The sequence below is a fragment of the Podarcis gaigeae genome (genome assembly GCF_964106915.1).
Source record: "Podarcis gaigeae genome assembly, chromosome: 7".
NCBI lineage: Eukaryota > Metazoa > Chordata > Lepidosauria > Squamata > Lacertidae > Podarcis > Podarcis gaigeae.
Window position 1 is genome coordinate 18,596,303 of NC_139683.1, and position 14,527 is coordinate 18,610,829.

Genomic DNA, 14,527 nt, shown 5'->3' on the forward strand with positions numbered 1-14,527 from the left:
CATTCATAGTTTGATTTACTAAACCAAGAGATGATAATCCAGATTAGTCCACATGTTTGATTTGTGAACTATAGATTGTGTTTTGGGAACTCACATCTCATTGTGGCTGTCTGAAGAGGTTGGTAATGAAGACAACCACAAATCATCCACAATCCCCACCACGCTTTTATATAATATAGGAACTGTCTCCTAGACAAATTGTAGAATGGCTTTGAATAAAAAAAAAATTCCAATGATATTCTGGGCCTGAAGGAGAAATGTTCAAGATAGGGTGTTGCTTTTTCACATTTCTAGCTTTAGGATACAATGAATCTTGTCATGTTAATGTTGTTTTGCTGCTTATTGCAGGGACCTTTGTTTTTTCCTGGCATTACATTACATGCAGGATGCAACAGCAGCCAGTTCAGAGAATAACCCTCTCTCCATATGAGCCATTTCTTCAGTCAAGGCTAAAATTAAAATAGCACAGGGGTATTGGTTAAAGCACGAAGCAGATGGAAATGCCTGACTTTTATTGTATTTAACTCGTTAAATAAATCATTTGGAACAATTTTATGGTACAAGTCACTTGCTCATATAACTGTGAGAGTGCAAAATAGCTTTCTTTGTGCTCTCTCTTCCCTTTCTTCCCCTTCAGATTTTATTAGGCAGGGCAGCAAGGTATTAGAGAGGGGTAGAGGATTATACATAAATCTTCTAGGTATATTCAAGATTAAAGTGCCACAACTGTGTATTGTTGTGGTTCCTTTTTAATACTTCCAAGTAACTTCTGTGATTTAACAATGGAAGTCAAAACAGATGTGTGTGTGTGTGTGTGTGTGTGTGTGTGTGTGTGTGTGTGTAAGGAAAGAATGGAAGATTTCTAGCTTAGCATGCATAGTTTATATTTGGGGCAGTAATGGGGAAACTGTGGCATTGCAGATGTTGCTCCCAATATGTTGTTTAGAAAGGAGAGTCCAACTAAACATCAGGGAAAACTTTCTGCCAGTAAGAGGTGTTTGACAGTGCAACAATCTCCCTGGGGCGGTGGTGGGTTCTCCTTCCTTGGAGGTTTTTAAGCAGAGGTTGGATGGTCATATGTCATGGATGCTTTAGCTGAGATTCCTGCAGTGCAGGGGGTTGGACTAGTTGATCCTCTTCCGACTCTACAATTCTATGATTCTATTATCAGCTCCTGCCATCACGGTCAGGGGTGATGAGGGTTGTAGCCCATCCATTCTAACATATGCTCATCTCCCTATTTAAATTACGTCATTTGGGCATTATAGCACATGCCTCCTGGTGGGAGAGGCGGCATAGTGAAGGCAAGGCTTTACCCCTTTCATTGTTAATTCTGATGTACCCCAGTATGTCTCAACTAGGGCCAGGGCCTTTACAGTACTGGCCCCGACTTGGTGGAACGCTCTGTCACAAGAGACTAGGGCCCTGCGGGACTTGACATCTTTCCACAAGGCCTGCAAGACAGAGCTGTTCCGCCTGGCCTTTGGTTTGGACTCAGTCTGACCCTTATGTTTCCCTCCCCTTATGAACTATGGGCTACTATTAAAATGAGGCTGCATATTAAATTGTATTTTAACCCGTATTTTAAATTGTTTCTCCCCCTCCCATATTATGTTTTTATTGTGATTTTACTGGTGTTAGCCGCCCTGAGCCTGGCTCTGGCCGGGGAGGGCAGGGTATAAATAAAGAATTGTTGTTGTTGTTGTTGTTGTTGTTGTTGTTGTTGTTGTTGTTGTTATTATTATTATTATTTCCAACTGTATGAGCCTCTCTTTATTCAGGAACCCAAAAAAAAGTAGACTTGGTGATCCAGAGGCAGCTTAGCAGACAATTTATTTAGCCATGCATTCATTATTAAAATATTCATGCCCCATTGTTCTACATTTAAAACATCCAAGATAGCTAACAGGCTAAATGATAACAATCATTAAAACACAAATTGTCATCATCATTATCATGCAGAAAAAAAACAAACACAGCAGAACAGACTCTGCAAGCCCAACAGAGATAACTGCAGAATCACCATTAAACATAACTGAGAAAAAGATGAACAGGTTAGAGTTTGGGAATGTTTATCTCTCTCTCCCCCACGCATACATCTATTCTCTCCTAGCTGCTTCTGCAGTTTGGGCTGGGAATGAGGCACCCAGACTGTTTCAAAACTCCCAGTGCTTTACAAACAGACATATGGTTGCTTCACATATCCCGTGGCTTTCAAACTTTTAAAATAAAAGAGTATTTTTCATATTTAGGTATCACCTAGGTACCACTTACCCTCCATGCATAAGCCACCCATGTGGACAGCTAACAAGAGAAGAGGTATTTGTACAACCAGTATGAATTTCTAGGCTTTCCTTAAAATATTTACAAAGAACTACATTTTCTTCCTGCTTAATTGTATTTATCTTGGTTAGTAGGTCTCACCTGACTTTCCCAAAGGAAACATTCATAGGTTTACATGGCTTCCCAGCAGGACATCCTTCTTTAAAATCTAAGCTGTATAATGTAATATTTTATACACAGCTCAAGATAAGAAAGTATGAAATAATCTGGTTTATTTATTTATTTGTGGCAAAATTAATAAATGTTTTTTCCCCCTAGGTTAACGGGATTTCACCTCCCTCCACCTATTACCAGTACAAAATCTGTATTTTCGCTACGATTGACCAGTGACTTTGCAGTGAGTGCCCATGGATTTAAAGTATATTATGAAGGTAAGATAATACAATCAATACACATGCTAGAACTGCATCAGATACCCTTCAGTAAAAGGGGGGGGGGAGTAATGTAGCAACTAGCAATTTTAGTGCAGTGCTTTGTCTCTCAGATTCAACAGAAGACAAGCAAGAGCAATTGTTTGGGCAAATGAGGGCAAATGACAGTAAGGGCAAATTTAAGACAACAGTTTCTGTCTCAGTCATATGGATAACTGCACCCCATGCAGCTAACAAGCTCACAATCAGGGAAGAGAGTTTGAAAGCCTACACACACACATTTGATGAAACAGGGGATAGTATTTAACTAAGTTATACTCAGGGACACGAGTGGCACTGTGGTCTAAACTACAAAGCCTAGGGCTTGCTGATCAGAAGGTTGGCGGTTCGATTCCCTGTGATGGGGTGAGCTCCCGTTGCTTGGTCCCTTCTCCTGCCAACCTAGCAGTTCGAAAGCACGTCAAAGTACAAGTAGATAAATACGTACAGCTCCAGCAGGAAAGTAAACAGCATTTCCGTGCGCTGCTTTGGCTCACCAGAAGTGGCTTAGTCATGCTGGCCACATGACCCGGAAGCTGTATGCCGGATCCCTCGGCCAGTAAAGCAAGATGAGCACTGCAACCCCAGAGTCATCCGTGACTGGACCTAATGGTCAGGGGTCCATTTACCTTTACCTTTAAGTTATACTCAGACCATTGACATTAATTGGCCTAATTTCGTTTGCTGAAGAACCATTGACTCTTGGGGTATATGCCCATCCTGAAGCAAAGGTCAAGATCTGGCCATTGCTGGGGTGGGAAACTGTCCAACATGCTGCTTGAATTCCAAACTGGAAGAGAGTCAGGATAATATATGTAATAAACAAACAAACAAAGGAGCTCTTTGGAAAGCCAAGTGCCTCTCATGCTTAAATCATTTTATTCTTTTAAGCTAACAGGTGATTACTGCACATATCCATCTATGAGACATGGCAGCTTGTCCACCCTATCCCTAGAAAGAGAATTTAGTCAGACATAATCCACTGTTCTTTACAGGCCTCTTTCAAATTAGATTAGTTCTGGAATAGAGTGAAATTAATTTCACTTTGATCCATCTTTTCCACTTCTAGTAGTCTAGTGATATGCAATGCAGCTTAGTCAGCACGTGTGTGTTCAAGAGAGATATTACTGCTCAGGAGGAGAGCAAAATAGCAGCTTATAACACACAGCAGGATTCTCTGTGATTGCCATTCTATTTGGATAGCATGATATTCCTTTGTTCTTAGTGAGTCTCTTTCATTGTAATTAAACAGGTAGCAAGTACTGAATAGATTTCCATTTAACTTGTAAACAACTGTTCAACATTGTCAAGAAGCAGAGGAAATGAGTTAAAGAGCAGTCCTGCTGTAGGTTTTTGGGTCTTGTTCCTTCAAGCAAGAGATAAGGCATAAAGCACAGCTTTAATGTGACATTGTTTTCAGAAACCGCATTTACTTATACACCTCATCAAAGGACACTGTGGTATTCCAGTGACACCATCTGTTTGTTTGCTGTAATTGTTCTGCAGCAGGGATGTGAGAGACTCCCCCTTAGAATTTCGCCCATCGTTTAAAACTCCTTTGAAATCCCACCATCAATGTCACTTTGAATTCCTCTTCAGGTGAAATGTCATTGGCAGTTCTAATTAGGAGCAATTTGCAGGGGTAGTTCTAATTGAAGGGTCACTTCATCACCCTGCTAGGGTTCAGTGCCACAGTGAAGGTTGCTAGCTTAGATGGCTATAAGACTCAAAATTTATGGAATATAGGTCTACCAATAGCTACACAGTAGGGAGGAACCTGCTGTGCAAAGGCAAAATACCTCAGGACACTGGGGAGGAAACAACAGGGCAACAACTACGTGCCCTCTTAGATGCATTTGGCTGGTCACCCTGAACAGAGGGTTGTGCTAAACCTCAGGGTGGGGAACTTCAGGCCCAGGAGGCAATTGTATCTCTCCAAATATTACCTTCAGGGATTTCCCTATATAACATGCCATCCCCAGCCACATACCCTCTTCCTACCCCCCTCACCACCACTGTGAGTTGTTTATCTTCCTGGCTGGAATATATCCTTCAATTCTGCCTTGCCTGGATGAAGCCGGGGGGTGGGGGGAGAGAGAGAGAGAGAGAGAGAAATTGCTGGCTGTACAAGGGTATGGATAGATGGCCTCTGGAAGATTACCCAGAAGGTAATGTGGCCCTCAGGCATTAAAGGGGCCCCTATGCGGCGCTGTGGGTAAAAGCCTCAGCGCCTAGGGCTTGCCGATCGAAAGGTCGGTGGTTCGAATCCCCGCTGCGGGGTGCGCTCCCGTTGCTCGGTCCCAGCGCCTGCCAACCTAGCAGTTCGAAAGCACCCTTGGGTGCAAGTAGGTAAATAGGGACCGTTTTCTAGCGGGAAGGTAAACGGTGTTTCCGTGTGCAGCTCTGGCTCGCCAGAGCAGCGATGTCACGCTGGCCACGTGACCCGGAAGTGTCTTCGGACAGCGCTGGCCCCTGGCCTCTTGAGTGAGATGGGCGCACAACCCCAGAGTCTGGCAAGACTGGCCCGTACGGGCAGGGGTACCTTTACCTTTACCTTTATGCCTGTACTAGATCAACCCTTGGTCTTATCTATGAAGCCAATTTTCATATAAAATGTGAATTCTCATATTCTCTATATCACTTTTTATAGATATAACACAAAATTGCCATAGAAGGGATAAGAAATGATGGGAAGAAACCTCATTGATTTGTTATTTATAGTGCTTTTTAGATATAGTGGATATGTAGTAAATGGCTTTTTGTTATTTTATTGATCTTAGAAGGCCCTGAAATGGAGCCGGCAGGATTTGTGATGCTTTCTCTGCCTGTCAGAATTCTAGGTCATTGACAGAAGTTCATAGCTGCTTATGAGGCTGTAGAGAATGCAGAGATCATTTCGAATGTCTCTGTATTAAACAGTGTGTGCACAAATGAATTGATGAGGTTCAACAAGACTAGCAAATTTTGTCAAGGGGGGCGGGGGTTCACATATCCCATTCCTTGGGGTTTTAACCAGAGCTTCTTGTCATAATAGTGCTACAACAATTTGAAGTAAGAGGTCGTCAGAGTGGGGTAGAGAACAAGCTTTGCATGCAGATGTGGCCAAGTTCAGTTGTTGGTCATCTAGTGAGGAAGAACCAATCCTTTGCTAAGTAGACCAGTGGCTGTTCTTAATCTAATGCAGCTTCATATATCCATATGCTTTTGGTGGGGAGAATGAAGGCAGAGGGTGTCTAAGATCTGTTGGAAATTTCTTAAGAAAATACCAGGAAAAGTTTCCCATAATGCTCTCCGAAATCTGCAATGCCATTGATTCTGTAATGTTATGAAGGATCTGAAGCTGCTGTAATGAACTACTGAAGCATGTTGATCAAACATTATTCATATAATTAAAATGTACCAGGATATTTTTCCCAGCTAGATTTTTGTAAGTTGGTACTAAATATCCGAACAAATAGAGTCACTGAACTATGTTTTGACTGCCTATTAATGTTCAGAATTCTAGCAAGAATGGAAAAGGCAAGTCTTAGAACAGTGGCCAGTTGTGCTTGACTATGTATGCATGAGCAATGTAGCAATGTGAATTAATTTTTTTGAGTAAAGCCCTTGTGGGACAAAATAAGCACTCATATATTGTGGTAACCTAATGCAGGTAGTTCCTAGTAAATATTCAAGAACAAATCTGCTTCAGAAATTACAATGGATGTGTATAGATGAAAGAGTGGGATCATTTCCAATTCATGCCTGGATGTTCAGAATTTATTTATGAATATCATTTATAGCATTTTAAGTCCACTCTTCAATGGCCAACTGGCATTCGCAGAGGGAGATATAAGAGAACATTAAAATGGCAATAAAGCAATAGTATAAGACAACTCTTCAATTAATAAGAGAATGGAACATGTAGCTTGTCCATGGTGGTTAGACACAATAATTTTACCATTTCTTTGCACCTGATGACCTTATGCACAGGCAAAAATTAAAAAATAATAATAATTAAAGGGTTGCTCAATAATTAAAGGGTTGCTCAGATGGACCAACGGATTGAGACAGCTTCCTATGTTCTTATGGCATTTAGTTTTCTGAATTAGAGGATGGAATGGAATATAGAAAACAGTAATTTAGATCCTTTGTCTCCTCAGAAAAGGTGTGCTCCACTGTGGAGTAGTTTGTACTGATTGGCTTTGGGACTTTGCCTAATCTTGTTGCCATTTTTTATCATTCCTTTTGCAATCTGCATATTGTAAATGTATGCATGCATGTATCATCTATCCATCTACCTATCATCTATCTATCTATCTATCTATCTATCTATCTATCTATCTATCTATCTATCTATCATCTATCTATCTATCTATCTATCTATCTATCTATCTATCTATATCTATCATCTATCTATCCAGTGCCAGATTTGCGTATAAGCTAAACAAGCTATAGCTTGGGGCCCCACTCTGTTGGGGGCCCCACAAAAAAATAAAGGAAGAAACTGGATGTACATTTCCAAAATATAAGATAAAAAACAAATAAAATAAAACCTACAAAGAACAACAGTGTTTTGTGTTTTGTATGCTCCTATGATGTAAGTAATGGGCCCTGCCTGCTAGCCTGCTCCCTAAAATATCACTGGTTTGCGCATTTCTATATATAGGGTGTCTACATTCTGCATGTGCAAATGGCTTTAGATACCTATTAGGTCCATAAATTACTATATAGCATATATTCAACACAAAAACAGAGACAATTTGTTGTTGACAAAGGACAGCTGGAAATATAAAGGGACCCATTACCTTCAGTAGCTTAGGGCCTCATCAAACCTAAATCCGACCCTGTACCTATCTCTCTCTCTCTCTCTCTCTCTCTCTCTCTCTCTCTCTCTCTCCCTACACACAGAGAGAGAAAGAAACTGAAAATCAAGTCCACCCTGTCACTCAAAAGAAACTAAATCTGCAATGCCAAAGCCAATTTTCTGCACCCAATGGGGAACTTTTTGTTGTTGTTGTGCCTTAGAAAATCAATACCAGGTTTGGTACCAGGTCTGTGCTTTAGCAGATTGCTAACAGACCAGTCATGTAATCAAAATAATTCCTCAGCGCTTCTTCAGGGAAATAATTCTTTAGCTTTGGCAACATAAGGAGAATGGGGACAGCAAATGAGATGAAACTAGATGAAAAAGGATCAACTTCAGAGGGCTAAGATTACTAATGGGGACTGAAAGCATCAATGGTGCTGTTATGAAGCAGCTGTAGGCAAAGTTCCCATTCATGGTTCCCTACCTGATTGGCATGTCTTGAAGGAAACACCATTCATCTGTAATTTTGGCCTCTGGCCACAAAAATCCCACATACCTCATATGACACACTGCAGCCAAAAAATTAATTCAGCTAAGCTGCTTATCTGAGATCCTCACTGTGCACGTAGCGGCTGAAGTTGTCCAACTACTATTGATCTTATTTCCCAATGTTTTCTCTCCCCTGCCCCCATTATGAAAGTAGCTTTACTTTTTAGAAATAAAACATAGAAACAAAAATTCTCATTTAAAATAGTTTTCAAAGGGAGCAAACAGGGCAATGTATGGCCTTAATCTCTCAGTTAAGGAATGCAATGTTCTTGGAAAACCCAGCATCTACATTTGTTCATGCTGCAGTTTATTTGTGTCCTAGTTAACTTCCATTCTGCTACCTTGTCTTACTTTTATATTGCTAAACCTTGTTATGTAATGGTATCATGACTAGAACTGAAGATATAAGCCTGATCTGATCAGTTAAGGAATGGTGGGTCAGAATATTTGAAAACACACAGAGTAATAAAGATGGGGGAACTCTCCACAGTTTTCCTAGGACTGATGCAGAATTTTAGACTTGGGAGAATTTCCTGAGCCAATATGAGAGCTTGGGGAAAAATTTGCCTCTTCTTTCATTCTGTCTCCCAAGATCAGCTGGAAGAAATGGTTTTATCAGGTATCCAGCATGATGAAATGGTGGGACCCTGTCCCTTCTCTTTTCCTTGTGTGACTTCACTACTATTTCAACTTCTGCCCCTGATTTAAGAGAAGGGGAAGTGAAGAATTTCAAGGTTGGCAAAGCTCACATCCCATTTTAAGATAGGTGTTTCAAGATTGCAAAGCTCACATCTCATTCTAAGACAGGTGTTCTGGCATATCTGCTGACTATACAATCCAGAGCAGCCTTCATCTTGTACTCCGTTATGGCCCAGGTTTGCACATAACACTAAACCATGGCTTAGTGCTGAGTAATGTTTCAAAAGGATGTCCAGGAGCAAAGCTGCTGTGATTTTTACTGTCCCCACATTCTTGTGTGTTCATGCTTAGCTAAGGATTGGCTTAGCATTATGTGCAAATTGGGCCATGTTCTGGGACAAATGGAGACAGAGAACAAACGCTGTGGGCAAAATGCCCTATGTTTTGCTGTACATGTAAATTCTGTTTAGTCTTGGCACTGAGCCAATCTTTGGTCTTTGGTGTATTTTCTTTTTCTCCCTGCAGTTGCTCAGTATGGAGTGTTCTTTTCTGATACTTCTCATGGTGTTGCCAATTTCATTAGTGCTTACTCAAGAGACCATGGGACGAATGTGCTGAACATTAAACATAATTGTTTAATGTTTTATACTCACTGTGCCTTTTGAATAATGTGTTCAAATCCAGACTGTGTTGCTATCCCACATGCAGCCATGACTAATATTGTAATATCAAAAACATAAGACTTAGCAGCAGATGTTGCTTTTCAAGATTTCTAACATCACCATGCACAAGTCTTTAATTGTGATTTGTGCCCAATTGTGGGTATAAAGAGACAAGCCAACATATTTCAATCTATAAGTGATCTATAACTGCATTATGCAGAAATGAAGAACATATGGCCCTCCAGAATCTGGTTGGACTACAATTCCCATAATCCCTGACCATTATGATGGGTGGGGCTGATGGACGTTGTAGTCCAGCAACATCTGAAGGACCACAGCTTCCCCATCCTTGGGAAAAGGGAACTACAACTAACAGGTGAATGCTCTCCCTTTCCCAGGTACATGGGCATCCACAAGGGGGAGAGACAAAGCATAATCTCCAGATTTCCTCACCCCTTGTTTTGTTTTAAAGTGCATTTCTAGCTTTCATAGAACCTGAGATATGAGGCAAAAAGTACAGAAACTATATTGTACCACACTTTGCCAGAGCTGCTGGTGGGTGAATAGAGGTTTAGTATTAACTGGCAATTCAAATCTGTGGTGGTAACAGCAGGAAAACAGGGTCATACAAATAAGTAATTGGTGCAAGTGTTAAACTCGAGTGGGATACTAGTAGTCAATTCTAGATAAGCTGGTGACAGCAAGATGGAATTGTAGCAGTAGTAGCTACCAGAATCCTGAATATTGGGGGAGCCATGTGGAATAATAGAGGTTCATTGATACTGCCTCACTGACAGCACCTACAATCCTGTGCCCCAGGCCTATTAAATTTGGGTATATAGTTGAGCTAGGCAGGTTCAAAAATAATTTATATCTCTGGTCCCACAATAAATCCCTGGGAATGCTCAACCTAACTCTCACTTTACCCATACAGTATCTGCTCAGTCTCTGACCTGTTTAACTAAGTACACTATACTACCCACTGCCTTGTGGGACATCTTTAGGAAGAGAAAAGGCTAAGGAGTAAACCCTACTCAAATCTGGAGTCCCTAAGACGGTTGGATAGCACCTTGTGCCTCCATCCAATAACTCATGTAGCCAAGCTGGTGCCAAACGTATTGCTCTGCTTTCCTTTGGAGCACATCAGCAAGGCCAAGAGGGAGGTATTGTCATCTGGGCAGCCCATGACCTCCACACACACTGCCCTGGCTTGGACGATGCAGGAGGCAGCAGTTATGAGTGACTGGTCTCTTCAGCCACAGCAGGCGCTGAGATTTCCCAGCAGTTTGGCACACTTCCAGAGAGGCACTCTCTCGAAACAGATGCTAACAACAACTATACTACCACTATTCAATCATGTTGTGAAATACTGGAGGCAATTTTTCCCTGGTGGCAGATGAAAGAGCCACGAGACTGGTGTAAAATACTCAAACAAGAGTTTTATTACGGCTATACAAACTACAAACACAAAGCATGTGGGCGTTTTCTTTCTGCAGGCAGTTGCAAACTGCAACTTCTTCTCTCTTTATACACATCACCAGCTGTGCCTAATTAGCCTGGAAAACCACACCCATAACTCTTAGAAAATGTCCTTAAAGTTATCTGCACCCTTTTCTTGTTTCTTGATGAATGATACCTAACACGACGGCTTGAACTGGGGAAAGGAAACTAAGACTTGCACAGAAGCCCTTGCGCACTTACACCTGTGCACTGGCTCCTGACTTTGGACCACTGAGGTGGAGTTCTAAGCATAGTTAGCTGAATTCACACATAATTTTGAAATCAGCAAACTTAATGTTCTTTCATGCCTTTGTGCACAATGGAACACTGGGGTGGATCTTAAGGGGGCTACTCTACTTCCAGACACCTACCTCTGACACTTCTGAGGAAAATTGCATATGGAAGTCATTGGAGACTATTTACCTTCTCCACATTGGGAACCTCAGAAAAAGACAAAATAAGGTGCATTGCCTTCCAAATTAAATTGTGCTTTAGCTAATTAGACAGACAAGTTTGGGTACCCATCCATAATCTTTAGTATCAGATATTACTTCTTTTACATGATTGATGGTGAATCTGTTGGCTATTTTCTCATTAGTCAGCGACACTAAGTTCAGAGTGGTATATCCTGCATTGCCAAAACCAAATGTGCAAATAACACATGACCCTGAGAGGGCAAGGCCATTAGACAGAATTCTGAAGCAAATCAAAGAGTTTATTTCATGGCTTGAGGCATAATATTTTCCCAAGCCATTAGCTCATAAGTGACAACATGATAGATCTAGTCAGTTTGTAACATTACACAGGGAATCAGAGGTGAGGAAAATGGGGAAAATAAGTTTATATATCATGTCAGAGTTCTTTTCTCTCTTAAAGTTTTTATTTTCTGTTTTGGAACACTTGGCCTAATAGATATTATATCCTGCTGGTACTGGGAATGCAAGCTACATGGTTAATTGATTCATTAAAGCAGCAACCCTACTGCGTGGTCATTTTTAACCATGCCAGACACACACAACCCTCTCCTTGGTTTTGAGGAGTTCCTTCTGGTGTAGATAAAATTGGATTGAGCCACATTAATGAAGTAGCAAAAGGATCACTGGCAAACAACCAACGCAGAATAAATTGAATATGACTGACAAAGTGAAGCAGGGGTGACTAGTCTCTAGCCCTCCAATATGGCCAACATCCATGGGAGGTTGTAGACAAACAACATCTAAAATATCATCTGTGGCATGAATGATTCCAAAGAACAGTCATCAGTGTCATCTGCCCAAGATCACACATCTCTTGTATCCTGCCTACAAACTGTTAGCACTCATCTTTCTTTGATTCCAACAGACCAGAATTCTCAGTAAGCTGTTGGATGGGTTTGAAGGAGGGTTAGACAAATTCATAGAGGAAAAAGCTACCAGTGGCAACTTGCTTTGTTGGCTCTGTTCAATCTCCACTAATGTAGGTAGCATGCCTCTATCTCAGTAGCTGAGAGTCACTATTCTGCAGAGACTGCTGTCACACTCTGGTCTTACTTGTGAGCCTCCTATAGGCATCTGGTTTGCCACTGTAGGCACAGAATATTGTACAAAAATAGGCTTTTGACGTGGTCCAGCAGGGCTCTTCTTACGTTCTTATCTTCCTAGCCAGACCAGTTTTCCTTTGTTCCTCTTTAGCACATGGTGAGTGAGAAAACCATATCTTAGACCATGGCAAATAGTGGGTGGCTGCCAGCATTGTTGTTCTGCTTGCACACTTGTACTTGCCCATCCTCTTCCCTCCCTAGCAGTGCCCTACCCACGCACCCTCAAAATCTGCTCCAGAATGTTAGGGAACTGTTAAGTTGTGGGTTGACATAGCCGACGACCAGCGATTTCTCCAAATAGCTCTTTATTTCGTAAGCTGGAATAGAACTGACTGCAAACAGCTCAGCCGGCCTGCTTTTATAGGCAGCCGGCTGTCAACATTGTAACAACAGCCCAGAGTTCCCGCCTAAAATAACTGACGCGGACCTGAGGGAAAACTATCTACAGACCTGAGTGAAAACTATATACAGTATCCCCCTGCTGGCCCAGGGTGAAACTTCACTACATAACACCCCTCCCCACCGAGATAAGGCGTTAGTTACAATCGTAATGGTTTCCTTATATACAGCACTACGAGTAATGGTTCAATTAGGCACAAAAGCATATTGGTTACATTTCCCATACTTAGACCAACAGTGATACATGTCCAACAACATAGTCCTTTAAATAAGTTGGGCGCTTGGAAACTCTGCCAGACCGCCGGGGACTGGTAGCCAAGTCCGGAGAGCCACACAGTTCTTGCTGAGGCTGTGGTGCGACCCTAGGTGGCGTTGGAACCAAATCCCCTGGATCCGCTGCTGTGGGTGGAACCTCCGCAAGTGGAGTGGTCTGAGTCTGTGGTAAGTCTGGCAGACCCTCTGAAGCGGCTTGGTTCGGCTCCACGCTGGCAGTTTGCGAGGGAGGTGTAGGTGGGGCCTCGCCATCTGTACGTGTCTCTTCTGGAGCCGCAAGCGCAGTTGGGGGCACCTCGGTAGTGTCCAAGTCCCCAACCCTGCGCCTAAGCTGGTCTATGTGCCGTCACCACAAGTGTCCGTCTTCGAGTGCCACCTGGTACGAGCGAGGTCCAGTGACTCCCACTACTGTGGCTGGCACCCAAGGAATGTCCCCCACATAGTTCCGGGCAAAGACCTGGTTTCCTGGGACAAATGACCGTGGCGCGTTGGCACAGCCTGGGGGTTCAGCCACGGCAAAGTCCGGGTGTAGCCGGTCGAGCGGTGACCTGAGGCGGCGGCCCATAAGCAGTTCAGCAGGACTCCTCCCTGTGGCCGCATGAGGGGTGATGTGTTGCACGAACAAGTATTCGGCGCTCGAACAGCTGCTGGTGTGAGTCTGCAGACACCAAGACGTCATCAAAATATGGTACCACGCCCGGAAGCCCTTGCAGGAGACGCTCCATAAGGCTTTGGAAGATGCCAGGAGCCACACTCACCCCGAACTGCAACCGGCGGCAACAGAATGCCCCCCGGTGGGTGACGATCGTCTGGGCTTCAGCAGTGGCATCATCGACTGGCAGTTGTTGATAGGCTTGGGCAAGGTCCAGCTTAGCGAAGACCTTACCCTCACCCAGGGAATGCAGCAGGTGTTGGACAACAGGAACCGGATAAGCGTGCTGCTGAAGTGCCTTGTTGATCGTGCACTTGTAGTCAGCGCAGATTCTCACCGACCCATCTGGCTTGACAGGCGTGACGATGGGGGTTTCCCACTTGGCGTGGTCAACCGGCTCCAAAACTCCTTGGGTGATCAGTTTGTCCAGTTGTTCGTCCACCTTAGCCTTGAGAGCAAAGGGAACCCGGCGTGGCTTTAGCTTGATGGGGGCGACTTGTGGATCAAGGCTAAAGGAGATGGGCGTACCTGTATATTGCCCCAAGGTGCCGTCAAAAACCTCGGCAAAGTCTTTGACCAGACCCTCAGTCTCTGCGTTAGAGATGCAGTTGATGCCGGTGACTTCCAGGCCGAGGGCATCAAACCAGTCTAGCTCTAGGAGGCTTGGCCGCTGACCTTCGACCACCACCAACCGGAGCAGGCCCGAAAAAATCCTTGAAGGCAATCCGGAAC

At 43.1% G+C, this 14,527-nt stretch overlaps 1 protein-coding gene across 5 annotated transcripts in view; it reads left to right on the top strand.

Moving 5' to 3' along the window:
* Positions 1-14,527, top strand: part of CSMD3 (CUB and Sushi multiple domains 3) — a 580,687-nt gene that overhangs the window by 137,695 nt on the left and 428,465 nt on the right. For all 5 annotated transcript variants that reach the window (XR_014566768.1, XM_083748860.1, XM_083748861.1 and 2 more), the window contains exon 3: positions 2,602-2,714. Coding sequence is in view for 4 of the 5 variants with exons in the window: in XM_083748860.1 (XP_083604986.1) it covers positions 2,602-2,714 (113 nt within the window). In the remaining variant the exon portion in view is untranslated. The remainder of the gene's footprint in view (positions 1-2,601; positions 2,715-14,527) is intronic.